General features: G+C 57.2%; 1 protein-coding gene across 1 annotated transcript in view; it reads right to left on the bottom strand.

Annotated features, from left to right (window-relative positions):
* The window catches only part of LOC137757826 (zinc finger protein GLI2-like), a 248414-nt gene that overhangs the window by 31582 nt on the left and 204333 nt on the right, over positions 1–12499 (bottom strand). Inside the window, exons 4-5 of the mRNA XM_068534388.1 lie at positions 7873–8075; positions 4282–4467 (exon numbers count right to left, since the gene is read on the bottom strand). Coding sequence (XP_068390489.1) covers positions 4282–4467; positions 7873–8075 — 389 coding nt within the window. The remainder of the gene's footprint in view (positions 1–4281; positions 4468–7872; positions 8076–12499) is intronic.

Genomic DNA, 12499 nt, shown 5'->3' with positions numbered 1-12499 from the left:
TAAGTAACGGCAAATACAGGAACTCATGCTGGACTTCACTCTGATTTCCTTGGAGGTAAGTGGTGGGGAACAAAGGAAAAGAAACCACCCGTTCCTGATGTTCACCGGGGTTTGTGAAAATCCCCGGGTCGCCACCAACCCCCACCTCAGCCCGAGAAACCCATGTGTCCGTCCAGACCGAGGCTGGAGGTGGTGAAGCTCTACTCTGCGCCTGAAGCCCATGACACCCTCAAGACAGAGGCGGCGACAGGATGTCGGTGGGTGTGCTGAGTTCATCGGGGCGGCTCCCACGCCCACTGGTGAGCTCACCTCCTCACCACCGCCCGACCCCCGTGTCTCAGATGCTCAGCCCAGACGCTGCCAAACGCTGAGCGCCCCAGAACAAAGCTGCCTGTCCCCTTGCAGGCTCCCCGCAGGCCGACAGCTGCTGGCGTCGCACAGTTTCTTCCATGTTTCTACCCCAGGCTCTTTTGTGACTGCCGCTCCCTCCCTCCCTCGCCCCCCAACAGACACAGAGCCCTGCTCCTTGGCAGGTGCTCCTGGACCTGCGGGGCTCCGGGTTTGTGAAGACAGAAGGGCCAGCCAGTTACAGCTGGGGCCCCTCGGGTCCTGCAGGTGGGCGGAGGGAGATGCAGAGCCCAAGGGGGGCTGACGTGGGCGGTGTCCTGGGAGAAGTGCCAGCTGACCTGAGTCCTGGGACCCGGTGCAGGACGGAACGAGGCCAGCCTGCGGGGATGGTGGACGGGCGCAGAGGCGCAGGTGGGGAGAGACAGGCTGGAGGGAAGGCCGCTGGCCATGTGGTAGACTCTGGGTTTCACCCCGAGGGTGATGGGAGGGGCGGAGGGAGGCTGAGCTGGGAGCTGGCACAGGACTGGATGGCCGGCGGGGGTGCTGAGAAGGCAGACTTGGCAGGTCTCGGGTGGGCTGGACGGGGTGGGCAGGCCTGAGGTGGGCTGGCCTGGGGGGGGTGGGCTGGTGGTGAGGAAAAGGTGTCCAGGAGGAGGTGTGGCATGGGGCCCAAACATGGGGTGGACGGTGGTGCCGACAATCGGGAGACAGAACCCTGCAGGAGGTGGTAGATTTGAAAGAGGGAAAGGATACCGGTGGAAAGAGATGGGGACCAGCATGCGTGGAGCACCCACTGTAAAGCTGGCACCGAGCCACACTCACACAGCATGCAGGGCATGTCCAGGCCCCGCCGGGTCCCAGCAGCACCAGCCGTCCCAGCGAGGACGCAGCTCAAGCAGGCGTGGCCTAGACCTACCCGCAGCACCACCATCCCTGCAGCACGCTGGCTCCAGCTCAGCTGCTCTGCCCACTGGGCTCTCCCCGAGGCCGTGGCTCACGGGGCCCGTCAGATGTGCTGTGCTGCCTGGGGCGGTGTGCATGAGGGAGAGCCCGTGATGCTGGTGACAGACGGAGCGGGGCCTGGAACCCTGACTTGCGGCCTGGGCAAGTCCCTGGATGCTGGGAACCCCAGGAAGCCCACCTTACAGCAGGGATGGTAATTCTGGCCTCGGAAGGGGGCTGAGGGGAGTCACATGGGGAGTGTGCATAAAGGCATGGCACACAGGCAGACCTCACTTGGATGCTCTCACATGTGCACGCAGCAGGCGCTCACATGTGCTGACTTGGCCTCTCCCGCCCTCTGGGGACACCTGCCTGGCCGGACCCCTCGGCCATGGCTTCTCCGTGTCTGCCCGGCTGGCCTGGTGCCACCCAGCCCAAGGCCTTGGAAGGCGGACATCGCTTGGGGAATCTGATGTTTGGACAATGGCAGCAAACTTTATGCCCTGTATTGTTGCTGTTGTCTGGTTTCTAACTGATGAGTAGCAAGCGCACATGTCCTCCCCAGAGCCCTCCCGCTCCCTGTGGGGGGCACCTGTAGGGCTGTTAAGGGGAGGAGAGAGAAAAGCATGTAGATTTATGCACTCAGGGGGCCGACAGGCCTCACTGCACCCCTACACTGTGTGCCCGTCCTGGACGAAACACCATCCTGGGGAAGACACGGGGGCGAGACAGACCCAGGGACCAGATTCTGGTGGCATCGTTTGGTCGTGCTGTGGGTTCCCTTCGGGGCAGGCTGAGGGTGACACGGGACAAAACCCAGAGCTGGCATTGGGTGGACTGCCGTGCTCCTCCCCAGTGACACTCCTGTGGGGGAGGGCAGGGAACACTGCAGGGGAGTGGTGCTTAGGGACCACTCGAGGTGGCCCCTGTAAGTGTGAGGTGAGCAGGGCAGAGAGACGATGAGACAGGTGGGACCTGGGACCCTTTGCTGCAGTGCTTGCACCTGTGCAAACATCTTCTTAAGCAACAAAATACAGAGAATCTATAAGGGACTAAAAACAACTTGTGTATATGCGCAGTTGGGGCAAATTATGGACAAGATACAGAAAGACCAAAAACCCAGCTGCCACTTCTGAGGAGCCTGGAGCACAAGCCCCCTGCACGCAGCACCACCAAAGGGGTGGGCAAAGCACCTAAGCCACCCCTCCAGCCGGAGCCCTGGACCCACCCCTACCTTCACCCCATATAAGGAACCAGCTCGCCCCACCTCGGGGAGCGAACGAGCAAGGGAACCTTGTTAGTTGTTCTCGCCCTCCCCCGACCCTGCTGCAGCAGGAGCCCCCATAAAGCCTTGCCTGAATTCCTTGTCTGGCCTCTTATCAATTTCTATTGATTGAGGAGGTCAAGAACCCTGGTTGGTCACAAGGAAAGGAGGGGAGGGAGGGGGCATCCAGAGGGACTTCCTGGAGGAGGTGAGATCTCAGCCAGGCCTTAGGAAGTGAGGGGCTTGGCTTTGATCCGGCCGATAAGGTGGAGTTGCAGTGGCTGGTGTGGACGGGAAGCCCAGGGCGGAGGACTGGGGGACGGGAGGTGGCTGAGGGGTGTAGGGGCCCCCCCGAGTCTTGCAGCCCTGCCTGGCCCCACGGGACTGCCTGCAACCCAGCAGGTCTCCTGCAGGTCTGTGTCTGCTCCCTGCCACCAGGGAGTGAAAAAGGGCTTGAGGAGGATAAATCTGCAGGAGCCGCCTGCCGGCCCCTCGCTCTGGCTTCCAGCCCCGCTGCCTGGCCTGGATCCCTGGGGGTCTCTGGGATGAGCTCCAGGGCCGGCAGGTGGAGCAGCGCTGACTGGGGAGGGGGAAAGATGTCTTCAGCTTTCTCCCCCACATAGGGGGCTCCATCTGACCCCAGGGGCTGGCTCATGGTTAGGGTGCAGCTGCCCCTGTAAAAGCAGCTGTGAGGATGTGGTGGGTGGGTGGGGGACTTGGTACCTCATGGGCACCAGGCACCTCATCTCCCCAGAACGCCCGACCGGCCGTGCCCCCAAACGTGCCCGGCCTGCAGCCTCCCGGCTCAGTTACTGACAACTCTGTCCTCCAACTACTCAGGCCTGAGGCCCCAGTGTTGTCCTCAATGCCTTTCTTCCTCCCTGACTCTACATCCCATCCAGGAACAAATCTTGTGGCTCTTCCTTCAAAATCTATCTGAAACGTGACCGCTTCTCCCACCTCTGCCAGCTGGACCACCTGCTTCCACCTTGCCCCTGAATCTGTTCTCCGACCAGCAGCCAGATGGAATTCCTTTTAAGAATAAGTCAGGTCTCATCCCTCCTCTGTCCGACCCCCTCCACGGGCCCCACCTCACTCTGCGTGAAAGCCAAAGTTTCACCAAGCCTTGACCGACCAGCACAGCCAGCCCCTGAACTCTGGCCCCACCCTACTGCCACTTCACTCACTGGGTACCAGGTACACTGGCCTCCCGGGCTTTTCTGGATCCCAGCAGGCCCACTGCGGCCTCAGGCCCTTTGCACTTGCTGTCTCTCCTGCCTGTATCACTCTTTGGCTTATTTCTGCATGGCTCATCCCTTTCAATTCTCTGCTTGAATATCATCTTCTCAGTGAGGATTTCTTGATTTCCTCTTTCAGGATGGCACCCTCATCCACCCAATGCTCCTTACCCCATTCCTGAATTGTTTGTCTCTCCCCACTAAGCTGTAAGTAAGTTCCATGAAGGCAGAGATGAGTCCCTTTCGTTCCCTGGAGTGACTGCAATTCCTACAACGCTTCCTGGCCCGTGATGACTCACTAAGTATTTGTGCGTGTTGTTCAGACACAGTCCCCCAAGGACAGCAGTCATGGCAGGGACTGGGGTAAACCCCAGATCCCTCCATTGGGCTCCTCCCCGCCACAAAAGGAGCAACAAGCACCCTCCTCGGCCTCAGGGGGACCGTCAGCCCCTGTCCTGCTCCCCACACCCACCCTGGCCCAGCACTCACCATCCACTGGATTGAGGTAGTCATGGAGATGGGGGGCACCGGCCGCACCCCCGCTCTGCATCAGCAGGTCCCCATATGGCGTGGGGTGGCCTGCCATGAGGGTCATCTGGTGGTAATAGTCTGAGGGGTTGGTGCCTGGAGGGGGGAGGCCAAACAGCCCCCTCTCCTTTAGGTGCTCGTGGGCCACTGTGGGCAGGAGGGAGTGAGAGGAAGAAACTGTCAGAATCTGGCCAAAAAGAAGAGAAACGTGCACCTGGCCCGAGGAGGCCCCTCCGGGCCCTCCAGCCCTCCCCTGCCCCCTGGGTCCCTGGGCCCCCCTCCCCCGCCGTCCCTGGTCAGCCCTGAGCAGCCGGCTGGGGCGGGGCTGCTTCTGCTGATGGGGCAGCCAGATCCCAGCCTCCACATTCCTCCACTTGCTCAGAGCCATAAACAACTGCTTCCTTCTCCCAGTCCAGGCCCCACAGACGCCCAGAGCTCCAGGGTCCGTGGTCCAGCATAGTCTCCAAAGGAAAAAGAAGGTGCAATCGGAGGTGCCAGGGTGGCCAGACAGCTGGGCGCCAGCTCAGACTCACTCAACACTCAAAGCGGGATGGCAGGCGAGCGCTCGCCCGCCCTGGCCAGATAAAGCTCCTCGCCTGTCAGAACCGGGACGGGCGGTCAGCCCTGCCGGGGCTTAGCAAAGAGGCCGGGAGGATGAACTTCAGAGTATCTTGAGGGGGCCTGGCACTCAGGGGTGTGCTGTTAGCTAAAGAGGGGCTTGGAAACCAAACATACCCCTCGGGGGTCCTGGCTTTTACCAGGTGTGCAAAATTAAGAAGGTGCCAGCTCTCTGAGCTGGCTCAGTTTTCTATCTGTAAAATGGGGGTAATAATACCCACCAGTTAAATTACTATTAAAAATGATAGCATCAGCCAACGTTGTGCTGGGCGTTCCGCTGGGTGGGTACAGTCACAGGGCTGAGGGGATCACATCCATTCTCTGGTTTCACTAGCATCACACCGTGAGCTGACTCCCTCAGCAGATGAGGACTCTGGCACTTAAAGAGACAAAGATGCTGCCCAAGGCCACACAGAAGGGAGTTTGAACCCAGAGCCCGGGAACTGGCCTCCCTGCTGTTAGTCTTGGCAGGTGGCAAAGGAGATGCACACACTCTGGGCAGAAGGAAGCAGCCGGTCCATGGAAGCAGTCATCCTCCCCTTCCTCCTCCTCCTCCTCCTCCTCTCCCTCTCCTGCTGTATCCTCTAGGGACAGCCCTAGCCTGTAGCCCCACGGCCTCTGCCTGGCCTGTCTGTGCCTGAAATGCCCTCCCCTTCCCCTTCTTGCTTGTGCCTCTTCCCTGAGCCTTCCTTGAGTGCCCACTGTCCTCAACACACACACACACACACACACACACACACACACACACACACACACACACGAGTCTGCTCTGGCGGACCCTGCCTCTGCTCCTCACCCCTCCTACAGACATCTCTCAGGGCCCTCCCTGACCCAGGCCTTGAGAGGACCGCCCTGCCTCCGCATGTATTAGTTTCCTCGGGCTGCTGTAACAAATCAGTACAGGCTTGCTTGCCGCTAACTGCTGTGAAAACAGATTTTTATTCTCCCTCAGGTCTCGAGGCCAGAAGTCCAAAATCAAGGTGTCAGCAGGGCCACCCACTCCGGAGGCTTTAGGGGAAAACCTGTTTCTTGCCTCTTCCAGCTTCTGGGAGTTGCCAGCTTCCTTGGCTTGTGGCCACACACTCCCATCTTTGCGTTGTCTTCTTATCTATGTGTCCCTTTATAAGGACACTTGTCATTGGATTTAAGGCCCACGTGGATAATCCAGGATGATCTCTTCGACTCAGAATACCCAACTTAATCACATCGGCAGAGGGCCCTTTTCCACATAAGGCCACGCTCTCGGGTTCAGGGCTTAGGACGTGGACGTATCTTCCTGAGGGCACCATGCCGCCCGCTGCACCACGTGTGAACTTCCAGGCAGGAACAGCGTCTGGACCCTGGCCTGCACCGCCAGGAGAGGCTGGGGAGCTCCGGTCCACTTCCCAGGAGACACGGGCTCTGTGTGGATGTGTCACATCCTTTGGGGCATCCCGGATTGGTCGCAGCCACTCGGGGGCCCACGCAGAGCTCAGGGCCAGGAGCAGTGGTGAAGGGCCATTTCCGAATGGCCCTATCCTGGCCGGCCGTCTTATGTCCCACGGCTGCAGCCATTCACCTTGTCTGGTTTCTCTTTGTGACACTGCCCTTCTCTGTCTCAAACGAATTGACCAGGGCTGCCATCTGACTGAGCTGGGCCACTCAGCATCCTCTCAGGAGGGACACAAAGTCACTGGTGGTCACCCCGGAGCCTTGCGGCTGGGGTCCCATTTAGAGGCCATGCGTTGACCTGCCAGAGATGCAGACAGAAACCTGCCCAGCTCTGCCTTCTTTCTGCTCTGGGGGGGTCCCTGAGACACCCCGATACAACACCCACTCTGCTTAACACCAGCTTCTGCAGACTTTGGCATCTTGCAACCAAGTAATTCTCACCTAAGATAGAACCTCCATGAATAAACAGACGTCACCATTCTTATTACGTAATTTGCATGCCAAGGCTGTTTATGAATAGTTCTTTTTTTAAATAAATTTATTTATTTATTAGTTTTGGCTGCGTTGGGTCTCCGTTGCTGCGTGCAGGCTTTCTCTAGTTGCGGCGAGCGGGGGCTACTCTTCGTTGCGGTGCACGGGCTTCTCATTGCGGTGGCTTCTCTTGTTGTGGAGCATGGGCTCTAGGCACGTGGGCTTCAGTAGTTGTGGCTCGCGGGCTCTAGAGCGCAGCCTCAGTAGTTGTGGCACGTGGGCTCAGTAGTTGTCGCTCGTGGGCTCTAGAGCATAGGCTCAGTAGTCGTGGCACGCGGGCTCAGTAGTTGTGGCTCATGGGCTCTAGAGCGCAGGCTCAGCAGTTGTGGCTTGCAGGCTCTAGAGCACAGGCTCAGTAGTTGTGGCGCATAGGCTTAGTTGCTCCATGGCATGTGGGATCTTCCCGAGCCAGGGCTCGAACACGTGTCCCCTGCATCAGCGGGCAGATTCTTAACCACTGTGCCACCTGGGAAGTCCTACGAATAGTCCTTTAATGAGTGCAAAAACCAATGCACCCCTGGTTCCCTTGTCTTGGACCCCTCATTTATCGAAAGACCTACTGTTTTTTATTTATTTATTTAAAAATTTTTTTATTTATGGCTGTGTTGGGTCTTCGTTTCTGTGCGAGGGCTTTCTCCAGTTGCGGCAAGCGGGGGCCACTCTTCATCGCGGTGCGCGGGCCTCTCACCGTCGCGGCCTCTCTTGTTGCGGAGCACAGGCTCCAGACGCGCAGGCTCAGTAGTTGTGGCTCACGGGCCCAGCCGCTCCGCGGCATGTGGGATCTTCCCGGACCGGGGCTCGAACCCGTGTCCCCTGCATTGGCGGGCGGATTCTCAACCACTGCGCCACCAGGGAAGCCCGAAAGACCTACTGTTGATGGGGGGCAGGGAGGAAGGGCAGCGGCTGAGGATGAACAGCATTAGAGTTCGCACCCCTCCCCCCACCCCGGAGCTCCAGGCCCTCCCTACTCACCGTCCGCAGGGCTGAGGCCCCTGGCCGCAGAGATGGCGGGGTGCGTGGGGCTGCCGTGCACAGCGCACAGGTACTGCTCCACGTGGGAGCTCACGTACGGGTGTGGGGCGTTGAAGGGGGACTCCCCAGGGCCGGCAGGGTGTGGGGAAAGTCGGATCGATGAGATATCCGAGATGACCGGGCTGCCACTCAGGGCGGGAGGCCTGCAGAGACAAAGGGGAACGTTTTAAGAAGGTGTGGCCCACCCAGGAGGATGCCCAGGGAACCCCGTCAAGCAGCAGAACCAAACGGGCGGCTGCACCTTTATTTATTCGCCAACATCCCCTGGTCACCCTCATACAGAGTCTCAAATCTCATACATTAGCCAGTAAACGCAGGTGGAAAGCTCCCGGGGCTGGTGCAGCTGCCCACCCACCCGTCTCATGTTGGTGATGGAATTCTGCACACACAGGCCTGGGTTTGCTGGACCACAAGCTCGGCAGGCCACACACCTGTGCGAGTTGTCACCCCTGCTTCCCCGGTGCCTGCTCAGGGCCGGACGCATTAACAAGTAAGTCTCCGAAATGGACGAATGCCCGCATCCTACCAAATGGTATGAAAAACAGACCGTGAAAATACTAACACCAGGGGAAAGATACAAAGAGCTCATCTTCCTAACAGAACTGAGAAAAAGAGAAATCAGGAGATGCCCTGAAAGATGGAGAATTTGGGGCTTCCGTGGGACAATCCCTGCAGTGAAGCACTCAGCCACGGGACCGGCTGAAAAAGAAAAGATCAGGATTCAAGGAGCGTTTGGGAACGCTGAGACGTCATGAAAATTTTGGAATATCATTCCAGCTTTCCTCCTTCTGATGTTCCCAGAGTCTCCCTTCTCTGACGCCCACTGACAATCGGGCATGCACCTGGCGTGGTCCCCTGGGCTGGGGCTGGTGTGGCCGCGGCCCATTTCTACGGTCAGCCCTCCAGGAGGTACCTGCTCAGCTCAACAAAAGGACAGGCCTGCTCCCCTGGGGCCTCCAAGCGGCTGTTAGCACGTAAGCTACAGGGGTATTCTGAGGTCATCTACTCCCAAACTTGCCCATATTAAAGAAAAAATCAGACTGGGGGAAGCTGCTGTGAAAGCACAACTAAGTCACTGGAACCAAATCTACCAAGATTTCATTTTCGACTTTTCAGAAAATAGGGGCCTCTCTGTGACTTGACACAGTGCAAAGAATATGTGTTCAAATCAGACCAGCCTGCATTAGAATCTCAGCCACTATGGAGAACAGTATGGAGGTTCCTTAAAAAACTAAAAATAGAGTTACCATATGATCTAGTGATCCCACTCCTGGGCATATATCCAGAGAAAACACTAATTTGAAAAGGTACATGCACCCCAATATTCACAGCAGCACTATTTACAATAGCCAAGACATGGAAACGACCTAAATGTCCACTGACAGATGAATGGATAAAGAAGATGTGGTACATATATACAACGGAATATTACTCAGTCATTAAAAAAGAATGAATTAATTCCATTTGCAGCAACATGAATGGACCTAGAGATTATCATACTAAGTGAAGTAAATCAGACAAAGACAAATACCATATGACGTCACTTATATTTGAAATCTTAAAAAATGATACGAATAAACTTATTTACAAAACAGAAATAGACTCACAGACAGAGAAAATAAACTTATGGTTACCAAAGGGGAAAAGTAAGGGGAGGGATAAATTAGGAGTTTGGGATTAACAGATACACTCTACTATACGTAAAATAGATAAACAACAAGGACCCAGTGTACAGCACAGGGAACTATACTCAATATCTTGTAATAACCTATAATGAAAAAGAATCTAAACAAAAAAAGAATATATATATACATATATAACTGAGTCACTTTGCTGTACACCTGAAACTGACAGAACACTGTAAATGAACTATATTTCAATAAAAATTTAAAAAAAGAACATTAGCCTTCATCAGCTCAGTTACGCTGACCAAGTAATTTAACCTCACCAAGCCTCAGTTTCCTCATCTGTAAAATGGGGATAACAACAGTGCCCATTTCCTAGGGCTGCCATGAGGATGAAAGTCCCCCAAATGGTGCCTGAGACACAGCCGCCAGTCAATAAGTGAGAGTTGTTATTACAGCATTAGTACCACACTTTGAGGGCAAAATCCAGATGTGCCTGGGAAGCCCTCAAAACCTTGACGTCGGATGTGTGAAAACGCGCTGTGAGAACCGGTTACTTCAGAGAGGGCATGACTTGTCCATGGGCTGGAGCACACCAGAGCTAATTACTGATTATGTGCAACAGGGCATGAAAACTGTGCTTATGACACAGTGCGAACCAGGACCCAAACAGGTGACATCCAGATGCCTTAACATCTGGGTTACACAAGCTCCGTGCTCAGAGGCCGTTCTACAGGCCTGGGTGTACGCATTCTGCTACTTTATTTTCGAGCTTTTGCAGATGTAATTGCAAGGGATGTGCAGTTCCAACGAACCCGCCGGGGCACTTCCACGCTGTAGTGCTTTCGCCCATGCCAATTCTTGGCCCTATACCTCGTCAGGGCAATTCCTTTTCTTCCCTGCAAGTCTGGGTCAAGGGACCCCAGTGGTCAGTGGTGCTCTCCCTGAAACCCCTTCCCCTGGCATGAGGTCTCTGCTCCCCCTGGGGGTCATGGTTCCCACCTTAGGTGGGCAGGCGTGTTTCCCAGGTAACCAGGGAGCAGGGCGTGCCCCAGGCGCCGCTGCATCAAGCTTCTGGCAGGCAACTGGCATCCCGCAGGTGTTCAGAGGTATCTTCAGAGCCAGTGATGGTGACACATCTGTGAACCAGGCACTGAGCCTGGCGGAAGGGAGCCCCTGCCATCAGTCACAGCCTCCAGCTATCCTCACTCACAAGCCGCCATTAGAGGCCAGGCCACCTGTGAGGAAACTGCACTGAGTGCCAGGGACCAAAGAGGTGGCTCCGCTTCGGGCCACAGAGGCCATGTGTCCAGGGGAGAAGAGTGAGTGAGTGATGCGTCTCCTGTCCTCAGAGCCTTGGTCCACCACTGGGCACTCAAGGCAGGGTAGCTTCCAGGGCCCGCAAGATGCTGGCCAGGTTCGAGGGCAGGGCAGCCTGGCGTTACTGAAGCTGGTGGCCCTAAGTGGCCTGGCCAGGCCTCCCTAGCAACAGGTCACCCTGTGGGGTGCCAGGACCACAGCTAAGGCCCCACAAGACAAGCCAGTGATTACGTGGGGATTTAAAGGAACACATGGAGGGTACATGGTGGCCCTGGTCTGTCCAAGGTGACTCCCATCCCACCGGCCAAACAGGAGGCTGGAGGGGGTCTTGTCATGGCAACGTGCACCCCGCTGTGGGGCTGCCTGGCGGCGCCGGAATCAGTGCAGCCTCAGCAGCTGGGCCCGGAGGTGGCAGGTGGGGGCCGAGCCCCCACGCTGAGGAGCTGGGACTTTTGTCTCTATACCTCTGCTACCATCCTTTGGAGGAGAGTGACCTCTGTTACCCCCTTCCCATCACATTATTCTCCAAGGAAACGGGGAGGACCGCGAGGTTCTTCCAGGCCACGCCCCTCCCCACAGGGATGCTGACTTCAGAACGCAGCCTGTGATGATGACGGCCAGCCTGACGGCCGCCGGGAGGAGACGTGAAGGCTCTGGCATCAACAATGCACCTCACCCACGAGGGTTCTGGGTCCAGAGACGGAGGTCACCCCCCAAGCCGTGTGGCCGGAGACGCAGGCCGGGATTCAACCCAAGCTGCCTCACTGCCGGGACGGTGCCACCCTCAGCCCAGGCTCTCCCTGCCCCAACAGGGAACAGCGTCGAGGGCTCCTTGTCCCCTTGGTGTGACACAGCAGGAAGCTCGGAGAGGCCACTGCCTGCCCCTAAGCAGATTCGACAGGGGATGGCCGCGAGGTGGGTTAGGTAACAACAGAGCTGATGAAAGGGTGCACAGAACAGCCCCTGCCCTTCCGGTGCCAGGCCTGGGAGTGGGGTCTGGGCCAGCAGAGCCTCCGGGGGCGGGGGCAGAAGCAAAGGTGAGTCCCGTCAACGCAGAGCAGAACTGGGTTCAGGAGGCTGTCCAGGGGGACCCAGGTCGGGGTCCGGAAGCAGTGGGACAGGGCCAACCTTGGTCCTTCCCACTTAGCTGGGTGCCCACGGCCAGGATGCTGCTCTGCTCTGGTGCCTCACCAGGTGGTAGACAAAGACCAGCGCTGGGCACGTGGTAGGGGTTCACAAGCACTAACCCCTTCCCTTCCCTTTTCAGCAACAAGCCAGCTCGGGGTGCGGAGTGTCTGCTGACCTGGGCCTGCGGGACCCAAGACAACAGGCCCATTAACAACACAGCTACAGACGACTGTTGAGACACCTCCTCTGGGAAGCCTCCTTAGACGTCCCCTCTGCACGGCACCGCTCAGCTGTGCCCTGACCTGGCATTTCCTTAAGACTGGGCGCCAGCTGCCACGGGGTCACATGCATGTATTTCGTTTACTAATCTAAATTTAAAAATCCACAAAGTAGGCACCTTATGCCCCTTTTACAGATGAGAACACTCTCAGAAAGGCTAGGTCCCTTGCCCAAGGTCACTCAGAGAGCAAGTATCGGAACCACAACCAATTCAG

This window comes from Eschrichtius robustus, unplaced genomic scaffold, assembly GCF_028021215.1.
Source record: "Eschrichtius robustus isolate mEscRob2 unplaced genomic scaffold, mEscRob2.pri scaffold_502, whole genome shotgun sequence".
Lineage (NCBI taxonomy): Eukaryota > Metazoa > Chordata > Mammalia > Artiodactyla > Eschrichtiidae > Eschrichtius > Eschrichtius robustus.
This window is presented reverse-complemented; position numbering and strand designations above follow the sequence as displayed.